General features: G+C 36.6%; 2 protein-coding genes across 3 annotated transcripts in view; one reads left to right on the top strand and one right to left on the bottom strand.

The window, feature by feature from the left end:
• The window catches only part of LOC106152518 (beta,beta-carotene 15,15'-dioxygenase), a 56,888-nt gene that overhangs the window by 13,192 nt on the left and 26,256 nt on the right, over nt 1–17,440 (top strand). The gene's annotated exons all lie outside the window — the stretch shown is intronic.
• LOC147759891 (uncharacterized) lies at nt 14,090–15,367 on the bottom strand. The gene has a single exon (XM_086995872.1). It carries the CDS (start codon nt 15,228–15,230, stop codon nt 14,091–14,093), a length of 1,140 nt encoding a protein of 379 aa, XP_086851998.1. The 5' UTR covers nt 15,231–15,367; the 3' UTR covers nt 14,090.

A 17,440-nucleotide genomic window follows, 5' to 3' on the forward strand; every position in this document is an offset into this window, starting at 1 on the left:
AAAAAAAATAATAATTATCATTCTCAGACCGGAGATGACTGTAGCCGGTAATGTGTAAATATATATATACTTCAGAGCAGTGTTAATGTCAACTTTGATAAAAGGATATTAAAAGGATCACAGGTGCGTTTTTGTGTGTCACAATTGCATGTGTGGTGCCATGTTGCAACGAGAGCCCATATTAAGAGTTAAAAATATTAATTATCATTCCATAATTCGGGCTCACTTCAGCAAGTAACATAAACCTATACATATAGTACACAGCGGTGTTGATGCCACCTTTATCTAAACCGTACGTAAAAAATACCAGACCTAAAACGATGTCGGCGAGTCGAATAAATCGCAGAGGAATTGCGTCATTTTAATTCAAAACACGATTTGAGGTTAAATTATTGCCGCATCTAAGGCTAATTCTTTACAAAGAGGTAAAATTTCGAGACTAGAAATATTTTTCTATCGGATCATAGCTAAAGACAAGTATTCGACACTGCAGTTGTACAATTTTAAACACTCATTTTACAGCAACAAACACGATTGCCTTCACCATATTGGGCATTTTGAATTCCTCCATGAACAAACATATCCTTATTCTCATCTAGCATCCAAAATAGCAAAAGAAATTGTACTTACATTTTATCTCTATAAGTGTCTTGACTCATCCACCCGAACGTTTTCCTCGCGTTATCACCAGCTACCTGTTCAAATGACACAAAAAGTCATCAACAGCCGCGATATGCTCGCTACCTGTACGGGAGGTCACGTGATCCGAACGCACATCGTTTCGCGAAGGTCTCGCGCTAAAACGATTATCCTTTGATCTTTCTCCGCGTTACTTGTCCTTCTCTAGTTAGGTCCATGACTTAATGTATATATATATATATATATATATATATATATATATATATATATATATATATATATATATATATATACAAGTAGTTTAGAGGGCCTGCAAAATGTACTGAAACATTTTAGTGCTCAATAAAATTATTATTATTATTATTATTAAAATCAAATAGCCAGTAGACTCGTACACAGCTTTCAAGAGTGTGGACAGGTGCGTAGGCCTATGTCTTCACAATATTACATGTATATATGCAAGCTGTGGCGATATCACCTCATTTACCGGCAGTATCAATTCATAACGATTTTTATGTCTTGTTTGAAGGATGTCTTAAGAGATTTTTGAAATGATAAAATGAAAAGATTCCCTGCATTGTTTGACTAGTGCCTACTGTGTATACAGGTAAAACTGACACGCAGATTGTTCGTCGGTGAACTGATTAAATCGTTTGGTACCTGATAAGGCATCAGGTGTTACTTGTTCAATTGTTCGGTAAGGGGGGCGGCCACAACTACGACCTTTCCTCTGTAATTAAAACCTTCTAATTTTAAGTGTTAAATAGGCGAGACAGGAATTCTCGACTCTTTCCCAGACGATAATTAAAGTTTACCGTGTCTTACTCTAGTATATGTACAAAATTTACGACAGGTAAAAAATGTCAGACTTTCGGTCTGACAAGTATGAAAATTTTGTGAATGAAAACTGAAACAAAACCGTCAGGCAATGGAAACTGAGACAAAACCGTCAGGCAAAACAAATTATAGCAAGAGGCCAAATTATTTGATTTTTGAATGTTTTCATGCGTATTTTCATCGTTTTCAATCAAAGACAATAAATCATTCAAATAAAGTGTTTTCCACACATTTCATACTTTCAACTATCTAAGACAGTTAAATATACGTAGGCCTTCTTTAATACTAAGCATATACTGTATGCATTAGTTTACAAATACATTGTTAGATTATTTTTATTATCAATTTTGTCTTTACCATACATGTAGCACGTGTAGCTTACAGAAAGGCTTTTCTGCATTTTTTTGTAAATAACAATATATGCCCATTGAATTTTCTTATTCTTTTGTCATTGAGTTCAGAAATAAATAACTTTTTTATTTTGCCGATAACGCGTTCAACAAGAGCCGATGTACTTTCTTCTTCGTATGTCTCTGTTGATCTTGATAATATGAATCCCGTTTGCACATGTACAAATCAGTAATACGTATACGGGATTGGACACATAATAATAAAAATTTTATTAACGTCTCACGTTTAAAAAAATAGAACCCACCCTACTAAGGGTTATGTGAGACTAAAACCTGTGATAGGCCTACTACATTTAAAATGATCACTTATTAATAAAACACACACAAAAAGGATATTACATACAAAACTTTTCAAACCTTCTCTTTGTTGTTACACAAATAGTCGTGAAAGTTCTTGAATTTTTTGTAAGTAGAATCCCCGTGTAAAACTTCACAGCTTTTACTTTAATTCTTTTTTCATAATCTCATGCTTAAAGTCTTTTCTTTCTTTTTAGGCCCCTATTCTTCAATTTTTTCTTCAGATCTTTATAATGTTTTTTTCTCACATTGTTTACCCCCGAGTTCTATTTGCCGATAGTTCATTATATCCGTTGATTAACTAAGCATTTCTGTTTTTTATTAAAGCACCGTTGACCTCCTAATATTATAGTTTTTCTTCCCGCCTTCGAAATGTTCAGCGCAAACGCGGTGCCCTGCTTTTATATTTTCCTTTCTTTCTACTATATTTTTCATTCTAACGGGTTTGTTGGGAACTTATTAAACCTCATGTGTCGATCTCGCTTACTGTTATTGTAGCAGCGGGACAAAAAGCACGTAAACCCAGCCATGGTTTTTAGCACCGCTGTAAGTGTTTCGACATAGCAGGGCTCCCCTACCCACAAAGCAATTTTCATTTCCGGAAAAGATGAAAAAGGTTAATTTGGCGTATTCTGTCTGGCAGCTCAAAAATAAGACGGTGTCTTCTATTTTCAACTGAAATGCTGATCAGAAATAATTGCAAGGGTAAATTGCCACGCCACGGGCCAAGTTGGCCCCAGGATCGGGACAAGTTGGCCCCCTATAGGAAAATGCAATAAGTATCCCATGTAAACGCCTTGAAATACATTTTTTTATCAAATTGATTTTTGAGAGTCTTTGATGAATAAGTGGCTCAAATGAGGCAGATATATTGAGGGTTCTGTACGTTACGTTGTATGCGTTGCAAGAAGCAAAATATCTATTAGTGAAACTTTTGTTTTAATTAAGAATAAACTAATAATGGTATAAAGTAGGTTTTAAGTGAATGAGACACGAATAACATTTCTTTTTTTTTTTTTTTTTTAAATCTCACAAATTCAATCTTAAACTGTTAAATATTTAAGAAACTATTGACTTTGCTTTAACAATGAACTGTAGCTCTGTTGCGCGAAAAGGATTGTGGTCTACATAAGGGTCCAGCTTGCCCAGAGTCAAGGGAACCAACTAGCCCCGGGTGCACATTTTTTATTTAAAAAATTGCAGCCATTATTGGTGCTAAACTGAACAACGATGAAACATTTCTGTGAAACTTGAAACAATGAGCTTTAGTTTGGTGCCCTATACATAAACCATATTAAATCAAAAGCCCATGAAAATATAAATTTTAAATATATATATATATATATATATATATATATATATATATATATATATATATATATATATATATATATATATTAAAATCTCTTTAATAAAAGTACTATAAGATGCATCATTCTTTCATTTGGACTCACTGCTTAAGTAAAATTCGGTATTATTGGGTACAGTCGATACAGTCGATTTACAAAATGATGTGATCAATTTTTTTTATTCCAGTTTATTTTTTCATAAATTGATGGGGGGGGGGGGGGACTTTCCCCGGTCTCCCGTAATTAAGTATCGATCATTCAACATCAAGCTAAGCCTAAGGTTGACCGGTTCTATTTCCCAATGCGCTTTTTTACCCCGAAATATATCTATTATTGTCTTTCTTACTATTATAGTAAAATTCCTTATGATGTAATAAAGATAAAAGCCCACCTTAAAGAAGCAATTTCGATGTTCTTTTTTTATAGCCATCTTGTTGTGGTGGTCACGTGACACTGGTTTGAATAATTCTTGGTCACTGACCTGAGACGGGGCACAGAAAAGGAGTCCAGACAGTCTGCCAGCAAGCTTTTTTTTGTATTATAAAAGCATATTTGGGTCAATACATCTAAACTGGCAGGGGCAGATCCAAGATTATTTGAAGGGGGGGGGGGGGGGGGGTTCGCGGATGCGAAGCCGTTTCTCACCCGTGGGGTTCGTAGCCCGCAAACAGGCACTAATTTTTTTTTTGATTTTTTAGAGGGCGAACGGTGCCATTTGGCAATATTTAGAACTATGATCCTGCTAGAGAAATTTCTTATTTCTTTATTTCAGCAGGGGGTTAAGGACCCCCCGACGCCCCTCTAAATCCGCCACTGTACATGTATATCAACATAAGTAGTAAGTAAAATTATATCACGGATGAGGGGTCCACATTTTTATATTAATTAAGAAAAAATTAATCCACTTAGAGAGAAATTTTACTTGCCCCCTCTGCTGGCTGCCCTTAAGACTGACGTGGTGGAAAACTATATATAGACTTGTGTAAGTGCACTGTTAATGGATTGGCCATTGCTTTAGTGGTCAGAAGAGCAAACTACACGTAGGCCTACATTTCTGAGGTTTTTACGTAGACTACATATTGTTCGTAAATCTTGAAAAATTAAAAAGTGAGAGAAATCGAAGTAATTGAACCTGATCTCTTTTTAAATCCGCCACTGATATTTAATATCGTTTTTTAATAGGCCAGCCAACTTAAGATAAATGACCTTCAAATCATTGTTTAAAAATTCAGACATAATCTTAGTCAAAAAGGGACCTACAAAAATGGACTTTGTGATAACATAAGCGTAACGCCACTCTTAAACGTTTTCTTTATTATTTTATTGAGACAAAAAAGGATGAATTCAGTCCAAAATATATCAGTATAATCGCGTCATTAAAATTTCAGAAAGGTGTTTTTCTTTAAATTTCAGAAACTTTTTTTTGCCACAACGTTCAAGATGGCAATCAAAAACAGACTCGGTGTTAATTTTTTTTACCAATCAAATCGCGCTTGACTTAGAAAATCAACTAATCAAAGGCGAACCGTTCCTGATTCCTCGACAGGGGTAACTAACCTTTGTCCAAGATGAGCTTGACGTACAGGAAATAAGAAACTTCTCTCCATTAACGGTGACCCACTACAAAGCCCCTAAACCATTATAATTGTTACTCCACCGGCTAAAGCTGCACCCACAACAAGGGTTGGTCAGTGTCTTGCACTAGCAGGATGGGCCCGCTGATGTCACTGGCGGTTGGGTGACAGGGGCACCTGCCTTAATTTGTAACATTAATGTAAAACTTTTGCTTTCTTCGCTTTTCCCTATACCAGGTGCTTTGCATGCGTATTTAATGCACGTATTTCGGATAATTTGCAAATTGGCATTTTTTTGCGCTTAAAACAAAACAGAGATCTGTTAAACTTGATTTACCTTATTTAGTTCTGCCTCTCAGCTCAAAAATTAAGCAAATGCCGTAGCATTGTGTTAAGCATTGACAGAAGTAGTGTAAGCCAAGTAAATATTTTCTCGGTATCTGATTGGATGAATTACATTATCCACATTATCTCATTCGTTCACGGGAGCACGTGGTGAGGCGAGGTCAACAATGAGAGTGATTGAATTACTCCTGATATTACTTCTAGGTGAGAAGCCACGTCGGCTGTACAACTTACACCTGTTCAGTCACACCTTAGTCTATAAAAAAGTCTGTTTAGTAGAATCGGGAGTAGCAGAATGCGGGAATCCACAGTGTTTGGACTTGGATGACATTTGATGAACTTCTTAGGTTCAGGTTAACGTTATTCTGTGATTATCTGACCTGCGCAGAAGACCTTTAAATGGCGTCTTAATTTTTTTACCCAATAATTATTATAAATAGTTAGAAGAAATAATAAAAACAGATTATGTGAAACATAAAATGAATTTTATCAATCATGAAGCTTATTGTCGGACATATCCACAGATATTACTGCAATATAACCCTGCTGGTATACAGATCTGAAGATCTCAAATGCGGTACCGAGTACCTTTCAGACACCGACTGTTAAGATGTTGATAGTAATATGTATAAAGTACCGGTAATAAAAACATCACTAAACTTGTGTGTCAGCAACGGTTTACCCTACCCCCCTCCCGTTTTTGAACTCTTCCGAAGCAGAACGATTTTTACCTGCAGCACATATATGAGCTGGGCAGTTTTACTATCATTTAAAAAACACGTCGACAATATAGTGAAAAGAGCCAGGAAAAGAACTGGGCTCCGTATCTCGAAAGGTTCGCTATGTTGCGCACATGCGCAAGCGTCTCGATTCCATAACCGATTCTATTTCGAGATACGGGGCCATGGAATCGAGACGCTTGCACACGTAAAATTTTGGTATAGGAGGTATAGGAGGCAAACGGTGCCATTTGGTACGATTTAGAACTATGATTCTGCTAGTCAAAATTCTAATTTCAAGAAGGGCCAATTAATGTGAATTTTTCAGAAATCAAAAGGAGTCAGGACCCCCTGACACTCCTTAAGTCCGCCACTGATTTGCCAATGATATATGTTACATTCAGAGTTATTCTATTCTGTTCTGTCTACCCTTTTATTGGTTTTTAGGAATTTTAATTAAATTGTGTTGCATTTTTGTCGATTATATTTCACCTCCAGTTGTACCCAGTACATAGAAATTAACATTTTCATCCATACATGGTATTTCAGACAAATGAATTATTAACTATATGTATGGATTTATTCATTTATTCCTATTCCAATTTTTTTCATATTTCTAATAAGAATAAACTAGTATCTCTCTCTTTAGAAGAAAAACTGCAGAACAGCAATATTCACCCAAACATAACAGTCTAAGCCTACAGCACCCTTTCCACTAATTAACTTTTGCTCCTCGTGATACTTTCTTTCCTTCAAACAACTCGACTGTCAACTGAGATATACCAACTAGCTATTTATTTGATTCGTTCTTAGATTGCACTTTTCGCTGCATTATCTTTCAGCTGCAATAGCATACCCCCTGTAGGTAAATGCTCCACACAAAACATCTATTGACCGATATTCTTTATTGCATTCATGCCACTTACGGGTAATGTAGTAACTATTGCATGTACAAATATAGTGTTTACACAGAGTTTGACGACATTAAATGGATTTATGAGGATAGGTATTCACGCTATTTTCTGATTATTTGATCTGCACAGAGGGACTATAAATGGCGTCCCAGTTCTTTTACCCGAGCCGATAGAATTTAATTTATGAAGTATCTAATTTTTTTTTTTTACAAATGGACTCATCAACAGGCGTGTACAGCTGCTGTAAACGTCATCTAGATTTACTGTTGCTTCAAATACTTTAACCAGAGAGACAAAACTGCATGATGAAGGTATTCACGTTGAGGAGACATTTCAAAACAAATATGGATCCTCACGTAGCTACCGGTACATGTACTGGCAGGCCCGTAGCCAGGGGGGGTTCGGGGGGTTAGAAAGAACCGCCCCTTTTGGTGGGAAGAGGTCCCCTCTGAGTGAACTTTGATCTAGGTACATGAAGTTTTTTTGGGAAAAGGTCCACTTATTCAGAAAAAGAACTCCCCTTTTGAAATTACTGGCTACGGGCCTGTACTGGTGTTAAAAAGTTTAAAAGCATAACAGTTTAACCCTGGTATTATAGTATATATATAGCGGTTTAAGTATATACTGAATATTGGTGCTATATACTTGTAGGGAACTACGACTGTGGTAGGGTGGTAGAAAGCAGAGAGATCCAGTGTGAGAGGTTAGTTGAAAATGTTTGCCTTTTGTACGAGAGATAATTGAAAAGATTTCGAACTTAACCCCAGTAATCAGTAAGTGAGGAGAATATGATGGTTTTCTCTCTGACCCAAGATCTTCATGCCCAAATGTTCACATCCCTCTTCGATTTCGTGGCATTTTTACCTTACGTTCATTGTGTGACTACCCATTACATATGACCTTTATTATGTCATTCTATATCAAACTCATTCTTATACCTCATTTAATAACTTAATTCTTATCATGAACCTACAACATCATCATCTACTTCATCCAACGTGCCACAAAGAAACAGCTTGTTGAAACCAGCGTTAATGATTGAGTGACACATTTCAACAACAAAGTTTTGAACTGACAAATAACTGGTATTGCTACGTTGCAATCTGTCATGTAGGAGATGAGGGAGGCAATTCATGATTGACTGACTATGCTTCAAAAGGCTTCAAAGTTGTTCATTTTTTTAAATCAACACGCTTTCAAGAGCATAGCTATTCGTAACCATTTTCCTAAATATTTCAATTGCTGTGTAATTTAATATCTGTCTAGTTTTTAAATGGATCCAGTTTTAAATTTGAGCCCCCAGAGCATTTTTTAAATTCAGTTTATAGGGGTTGAAGGCTTTATTGCAAAAGGCGAAATCTTCTGCACCTTTTACAATATTTTTGGAAAGTGAATTGTGGCTAATTGTGTGACCCGTGAGCTATTTTGAAATGAGACCAGTGCAATTTTGGATTTATCGTGCATTGGAGTTTTCCATTTTCAACATTACAGCTGACTTTTTAATACCAGTGATTTCAAAATGCTGTAGAAAGGTCTATTTCCTGGCGTTTGTTATAGAATCCAATTTAATCGAGTTAATTATGGAAAGTTAAATTCTATTATGTATCAATCGAGTAAGTAATATCAAGTATGCTATTTGTTTTTATAGTTTCTAATAATAAAAAAACTATCACCTATTTGTTTTTTTCATTAGTATTAATTGTTTAATTTTAGATAGTCGAGTGTTGACCTAAAGCATTTGTAAATAAATGTTTATTTCCCCATATAGATTTCGCAGCGCTCCGTATGAATTCTAGTCCTTTACTTTGTTTTAAAAATCCACATTTAGGAAACCATCTGGCGTGTTCTCTCGAAGGTTCATCTCCCACTTCCCAACTCTTCAACCCGCCGTTGCAGAAAAAAACACACTTCACGTTGTCGTTAAAACCCGCGTAGAAAAAGCCTGCCTCTGCGAGCGACGCCGGCGTCTTATCTTTTTCGGGAGGCCACTATTCGAAGGTTGATATTCTGGCGTGAATTCACATTGTCATTAAAACCCGCGTTAAAAATAAAAATAAATAAATAAATAAATAAATAAATAAATGTAACAGACGGACTCTCTGGTTGTGTAAAATTTTATTGCTACAACTAAAATTTTCACCCTGTAATAAAGGTGAGATATAATTAAATAAAATGACATACAACAAATAACTTATAATTCTAAAGTTTACCTCTATGATAAGGAAATAATAAATTTGATATAGATAATTACGGTTTATAAAAGCTATAACGGCTTACCCTGATCTTATTCAAGGGCGTTTATAAAGAGTGCTGGATATACGTCTTGGTCTGAAAACTAAAGATTAGAAAACGATGTAATACAGTATAGTATAGTGAAGTTGGATACGCAAAAGACAAGATAAAATATAACTAGAATTAAGTAGACGACATCCAACTTACCACATAGAAACAGACAGATGAACAGCAACTTCAGCACTATTAGAAAATACCGCGTCAATGCCTTTTATAATGTGAAGTCACGTGGCAAAGACGCGGGAAGACAGAACAAAGGGACATAGACAAAAGAACAGACAAAGGAACAATTAGAGGGCGTCAGTGCTACATCAAGTCACAAGACAAGACGAGTGACGAGTTCATATTTACACATAGTTACACTCTCCCCCCTCCAGTGAAATGTCGTCCCGACATACACCAATACATACAAAAAAAAAAACACAAATATAAATACACAAATATTTACATTCAAAATGTTCCTTTATTAAATAATATATTTATGTAAGATTATACAAATGAGATATATATCAATTACTCATCAACCGTAAAATATCTTCGCAAATCCCCGCAACCTGAGACATAACTAAATAATCAGGCGGTTTGCGATGTCGCGTACTCCTTCTGGGGATTGGAATGGGTGTGCGAGGCACAGGTACTGGAACCTTTCTCACATCTCGGGAAATTTGATCTTCAGTACCATCGGACACCAATGATTCACTGGCAACTGACTCCTGTTCAGCTGTCTCAACTGTGTCCGGTGCTGCAACTTCTTCCACTGTATGCTCCGTCTCACTATCATTTCTACCAGCATTCTCTTTAAGTTCTCTGTCCACACTATCACCTACAAACACATATTCATCTTCCTCATCTACACTACTGCTACTACTACTACTGTCTTTCCTCACTCGCACTCTCTTTTCTCTCATTTGATTACGAAGTCTCAATGACTTTCTCTCCCTCGGCTTTGGTCTCTCTATGGTAGTTTTCTCTGAAATAGGAAGTTGCGATATTGGTAATAACAGGTTCCTGTGAAGCACACGTTTTTCTCCCAACTTGTTTTCTTTTTCTACAACATAAACTGGTATATCATGATTAGGCTGGGCACGAACAATATATGCATCTTGTTCCCAGCGATCAGCTATTTTGTGCTTGCCCTGAAATGCTACAACCTTAACCAATACCCGATCTCCCACTTCTAAGACAGAACCTCTCGCTCGTTTATCATATTGCTTCTTTTGTTGTGTCTGGCTAATTTCTGTTTTGCTCTGTGCTAACCTGTAAGCCTGCAAAAGACGTTCTCTCAGATTATCAACATATTCACAATAATCAGAAAAACTCTGGTTATCCGGTGTTAAGCCAAATACTACATCTATAGCCAACCTCGGCTTTCGCCCAAACATAAGCTCGTATGGAGTAAAACCTGTAGTTTCATGTACCGTACTGTTGTAAGCATGAATAAGAGGCGCAACGTATTTTTTCCAGTCGATCTTCTGATCTGGTTCTAGTGTCCCTAACATGTCTAAAAGTGTACGGTTAAGTCTTTCGGTAATGCCATTACCCATAGGATGATAACTAGTCGTACGTGATTTCTCCATCCCACTTAATTGACATATTTCCTTGATCATTTTCGATTCAAAATTTGTACCTTGATCACTATGAATCCGTTTTGGAAAGCCGAAATAGTAAACAAAATTTTGTAAAAAGGTATTAGCTGTTGTTTTTGCTGTTTGGTTTTTTGTAGGAATAGCTACTGCAAATTTTGTAAAATGGTCAGTTATGACTAAAATGTTTTGATACCCACCTTTTGATGATTCCAAAGTCAAAAAATCCATACAAACGAGTTCTAAAGGCTGTGTACTTTGTATATTCACTAAAGGAGCTTTTGAATTTGATGGGGACTTACGTTTCAAGCATCGTTCGCATGTTCTAATCCAGTTTTCTAAATCAACTGCCATACGTGGCCAATAAAATCTTTGCCTCAAGTTTAACATTCCCCTTTCTTTACCTAAATGGCCAACGTCGTTGTGTACTCCTTTCATTGCTGTCGCTCTGTGACTTTTCGGTAGGACTAACTGGAATCTTGTTTCTCCAGCTATTTCTGCCTTCCTGTACAAAATACCGTTTCTCACCTCTAATCGTGGAAATTCTTTACAAAATGCTTTCATCTCTCCCTCTTGCAATTCTGAAACAACTGGTTTCTGCTTATTCTCAACTCCTTTTAGAAAAAAACTTACCACTTCGTCCTTCATTTGTTCTGATCTCCAATCCACTGGAGTGAAGTCACTAGAGTCTAATACTTGCTCATCTACAATCTGTGCTGACATACAGATGCTTTCTAAATAACCAGTGTCGGTTTTCTGGCAAATAGATCTTATGACATCTTTAGAAATTTCGTCATACTCACCTTCACTGTTTTGAGGTTTTCTTGAAAGTCCGTCGGCATCGGCATTAGCCTTTCCAGCACGATACCGAATAGTGAAGTCATAATTACTCAAGGCAGCAATCCAGCGGTGTCCTGTAGCATCCAGTTTTGCAGTTGTAAGAACATATGTTAATGGGTTGTTGTCTGTGTAGACTACAAATGTGTTACCATAAAGATAATCATGAAACTTTTTAGTAACAGCCCATTTCAATGCTAAAAACTCTAATTTGTGAACAGGGTAGTTTCTTTCACCTTTCGTGAGGCCTCTAGAAGCAAAACTAATGACTCGTTCCTTACCTTCATTTTCCTGGTATAACACAGCTCCTAGACCAGTCTGACATGCATCGGTGTGTAAAAAAAATGGCTTGCTAAAATCTGGGTAAGCTAACACAGGTGGTGATGACAAAATGCCTTTCAACGTATCAAAAGCTAGCTGCTCATCATCTTTCCACTGCCAACATGCATTCTGCTTAGGTGACTTTTTACCTTTTCTTTTCTTTACAGTTTTGGCATCTACCGGGTCAGTAAGTAAGTTGTACAATGGTCTAGCAATTTTTGAATAGTCCTTTACAAACTTACGGTAGTAGCCCGTGAAACCCAAGAATATTCTCAATTCATCTGCAGTTTTCGGGACAGGCCAGTTCTTTACCTTTTCAATCTTTGCTGGGTCAGCTTCAATGCCTCTTGAAGATACAATGTAACCAATAAAACATACCTTTTCCTGGAAAAGTTTGCATTTCTTTGGAGATAGCTTAAGACCTGCTTGTCTAAAGCGCTCAAAGACCAAGCTGAGATGATCCAAATGTTCTGAGAAAGATTTTGACGCTACAATCACATCATCCAAATAAATGTGACAAAACCTCTCACCTGAGTCATGAATACCATCCAGCGTCTCCTCCATCATACGCTGATATGTTGCTGGAGCATTGCATAGCCCAAAAGGAAGTTTGTTATATTCATACAAACCCAATGGTCCAACAGTAAATGCAGTGTACTGTTTATGTGCTTCTTCAATGGGGACTTGATGGTAACCACTCTTCATATCTAAAACGCTATAAAACAGCTTACCTCCAATATCATCAAGGAGTTCTTCAGTCCGTGGTAATGCAAAGGCATCCTTCACAGTACGTTGATTCAGCTGTCTATAGTCAACACACAATCTCAGACTACCATCTTTCTTCTTTACAAGTACAATATTTGAAGCCCAAGGACTTTGGCTTTTTCTTATTACACCGGAGTTAAGAAGTTGTCTGATGTGATTTCTTACCTCTTGGTACATAGAGGGTGGAATCCTCCTATGTCTCTGCTTAAAAGGCTCATGATTTGACAAGACTATCCTGTGTTTAACCAAACTGGTGAAACCTACATCCTCATCACTTTGAGAAAATATATCTGAATAACCTTGGATAAAATCACTCACTTTCCTGAATTTCTCATCAGATAAATCTTTGTTCAGATCTATCTGAGACAAATATTCCATGTTGTCATTGTTTGAACCACCATGATCCTCTTCTTCACCGTCCAACTCCTGGCATGCCTGTATCTGACAAATTACACTTTTAGGTGCTATGACAACTGGATATGTGTTAAGGTTACTCACCTGAACAGGTAAAACTTCTTGTTCTTTGGTATCAACCAAAGCTGGAGTAATGGTTACCCCTCTTGGTAAAACTGACTTCTCCCATGGCTGCAAGATACCTACCTTTGGTAAAACGTCCAATTTCCTATCAATACAGCCCTTGATTAAAACTGAAGTATTGCTTGGAATAACTACTTTGTCAGAGATAGCAGATTTTACAATACCTATCTGTCCGTTGTTTCTTTTCAGTCTATCATGCATCGACTTCAGGCACCTCATGGAGAGTAACAGAGAGCTTGGAATGTGTTTAGCTTGCTGAAACCTTACACCATACTTGCTCTCTACATTTTTCATGATGAGTTCTAAAACATTAGTTCCTAGAACAATAGGCACATCCTTACCATACTTTGTATCGGCCACAACCAACATGACACAGCTTATTGGGTCAGATACACCTGGAATACTAATGTCTACCTCAACATAACCAGAGTAAGGTAATGTCTGACCTCCAGCTACCTCAATTTCCAACTGACAAAGATCTAATTGTTTCAGAGGATAAACCTGCTCTATTCTCTTGTATGCATTTTCACAAATTGTTGATACATTGGCACCAGTGTCTAATAAGGCTGAAAAAGAACATTTGTCAATAGCAATTATACATTCATTAGAATCGCCCACTAAATTTGGAGTATTTTTAACAACCTTTGGAGATTTTGAGTCTGTTGCACTGGCTAAACAGACTCTTTGGAGTTTAAATGAGCACTAATGTCTGCTCTACACCCAACAGCAACATGACCAGGTTGTCCACATCTGAAACAAATAATTTCTTTTGATGCATTGTTTATCTGGCTATTCCTGTTGGTTACTGAAAAAGAACGTTGACCTGAAAAGGAAGAATAAGTACGACCTCTTCCTCTTCTATAGCCACGGCCTTGGCCTCTACCAATACCTCTGGTACGTGGAATTCTATCTGAAACGTGAACTGATTCTTGACCAGAAGACATTGCAGCATTATTTTCCAATGCATTAAAGCGTTTCTCTATTCTATCAAATCTACTATTGATCTGATTAATCATGCCTCTTAGTTCACAATCATTGGACTTAGTCTCTGCAGTAGTCTGCTTCACATGAACAGATTTTATGTTTTTATTCTCCGATGGTAAAAGTCCTAACTCACTTTCTATTTTCCGGGACTCGACTCTCAATTGATCAAAAGTCAGCTCTGCATCCAGTTTATGTCTCAACGCCTCTTTAAGTGGCTTATGCAGTCCACTCCAGAAATTTATACGTAGCATGTCATTCCTGGAGTCTGTAGACATAATGTGATCATCTAGCGCACGGTATAAAATATCTTCAAGTCTGCAACCCCATTCAGCCACGCTCTCACCTTCCTTTTGATTCGCGCTGTAAAACTTCGAAAGAAGATTTTCTCGATCTTCTACTGCACCGTATATGCCCTTGAATTTAGCAAGAATTTCATCTAAAGTGCAATTTATTCCCAATCTTTGCACGATCTTTGCAGCCTCTCCTCTTAAAGATTTTTTAACCGCGGTGGAGACCACATGCTCGGGAAAAACACGTCCACTACGAAGAGAATTGACCTCAAAGCACCAAGCTTCATATGTGGCATCTTTATTAAAATCACCAGAGAAAATTGCGAGTTTGGGCGCGGTATAATATGGAGGAGGCATGTATTCTCGCGGCTGCGAATATGTACTACGTTCACCACGTTCTTCGCGTTCATGACCTCTTACGTACTCTTCCATCCACTGCTCAAGGTGGTCAGAATCTGGATTCGCATCAAGTGCTTCAAACGCGGCAACAAGTTTATCTTTCTCTTTATCAGACATTCGCGTACCCCCAGTAGCCATGTCTTACAGAATTGTAAATACCAGATAGCCAAGCAAAAGTATAAATTCAAATTGAAATTTCAGCAGTCTTAAGAGTAAAACCACTCTGGGCAAAGCTAATACGGATGAACCGAAATGGGTTTGAAACATAAAATAATAAAAAGTATGAATGCAAAGAAATGAAGTAAACCAATGAAATGATGTGAAATCAATGAAAGGAAATCAAAGAACTCAAAATGAATGTAATAATAAAAGTTGAATAGAACTCAACTGGAAAATCATATACTAAAATAAGCAGATTTTTTTTTTTTCAAACTAAAGAAATCAATAGCTTGGGAAGAAATTGTAAAGAAAATTGGAACCAAATTTTGAGGAAATAAGAGAAAATGTTTAGAGAAAAGCAAATCAAGATATTCTACAAGGAATAAAAATTAGGGTTAGCCGTTTAGTATATTGTAATGAAAAATAAATTTGAACCTAAACTGATAAATTAAACCAAAGAGGTATACTCATAATAAACTAATTGAAATAATAAACAAATTGAAAATAATTTGGTGTAATGGAACTAAATACTAATGGAACTAAATTAACTGAATAACCACAAAATAATCAACTAAATAAAAAAACAACATCTCAACTAAAGAATAATCCAATTAAATAATGATAAATAAAAGCAATGGGGTAATTAGTAAGCAACTAAAATGTTTTAAATGTAAATTACCCTAGACAGTTTTTCTTTTAATTTAATGTATATAATCTTATTTGAACAGAAACAACTTTCCTTTAATCAAATTGCAGCACAGACATTAAAAAACACAAGTAATCTGGCCGATTAATCTATCAACAAATAGACTTAAATTTTAGAAATTTAAATGGAGGAATAAACACACCTGACAATAGCTGAATAAATGATGGTTATCTTCGAGCCAAAAAAAATCTTTTAAACAAATCTGAGGTTTATTTGAATCAATGCCTGTGTATAGTACGAAAAAAATATATATCAAACTATCAATGAAAATAAATGCGTTTAATGAAATGAATGTCTAAAACATGTAGAGTCACACTCAGTTACGTCAAAATAACTTACAGTCTTCACAATAATGTGACGATCCTGAGATATTCGTGACGAACGAAATTCGTAGTCTCCAAGCTACCAAACCATGTATAAATGTCACAGAAAATGTTCCTAGTAGAGTGGCTCACAACACAGTCTAAAAAGAATCGTCCTGAATGATCATCTAAGGTAAGTAACTCGGCATTCACAACCGAGGGGAAGTATGCAGGCACAGTCCTCCGTGAACGATGTCCTGAGACAATCCAGATAGGCCAGTGACAGTTTATATGCACAGTCCAGGTATAGGTCATACAAACACAACGGTGTCGGTCAATATGGTCCGAAGACGGTTTACACGATCCACCACTTAGTGTTCACAATTACACACATAGAGATGTCCGATGTCCACTACTCACACCGAGTCAGTGACGTTGATAATGAGACCCCGATTCATCGGCCAAACCGCCTAGCCTTGTTATAACAGGTAGACGTACAGTGGACTAATCGTAGTCGTTTGCAGTCGATTGACATGTAGGGGTCCCGGCTCGCGGCACCATTTGTAACAGACGGACTCTCTGGTTGTGTAAAATTTTATTGCTACAACTAAAATTTTCACCCTGTAATAAAGGTGAGATATAATTAAATAAAATGACATACAACAAATAACTTATAATTCTAAAGTTTACCTCTATGATAAGGAAATAATAAATTTGATATAGATAATTACGGTTTATAAAAGCTATAACGGCTTACCCTGATCTTATTCAAGGGCGTTTATAAAGAGTGCTGGATATACGTCTTGGTCTGAAAACTAAAGATTAGAAAACGATGTAATACAGTATAGTATAGTGAAGTTGGATACGCAAAAGACAAGATAAAATATAACTAGAATTAAGTAGACGACATCCAACTTACCACATAGAAACAGACAGATGAACAGCAACTTCAGCACTATTAGAAAATACCGCGTCAATGCCTTTTATAATGTGAAGTCACGTGGCAAAGACGCGGGAAGACAGAACAAAGGGACATAGACAAAAGAACAGACAAAGGAACAATTAGAGGGCGTCAGTGCTACATCAAGTCACAAGACAAGACGAGTGACGAGTTCATATTTACACATAGTTACATAAATAAACGCCTCTGTGATCAACGCTGCCTTTTTTTGGGGTTGGGG

This window comes from Lingula anatina, chromosome 9 (genome assembly GCF_051362555.1).
Source record: "Lingula anatina isolate TDL-2025a chromosome 9, LinAna3.0, whole genome shotgun sequence".
Classification (NCBI taxonomy): Eukaryota; Metazoa; Brachiopoda; class Lingulata; order Lingulida; family Lingulidae; genus Lingula; species Lingula anatina.

Coding starts and splice junctions, on each gene's coding strand:
- LOC147759891 (XM_086995872.1), bottom strand. CDS start 15,230: ATGGCTACTGGGGGTACGCGAATGTCTGATAAAGAGAAAGATAAACTT.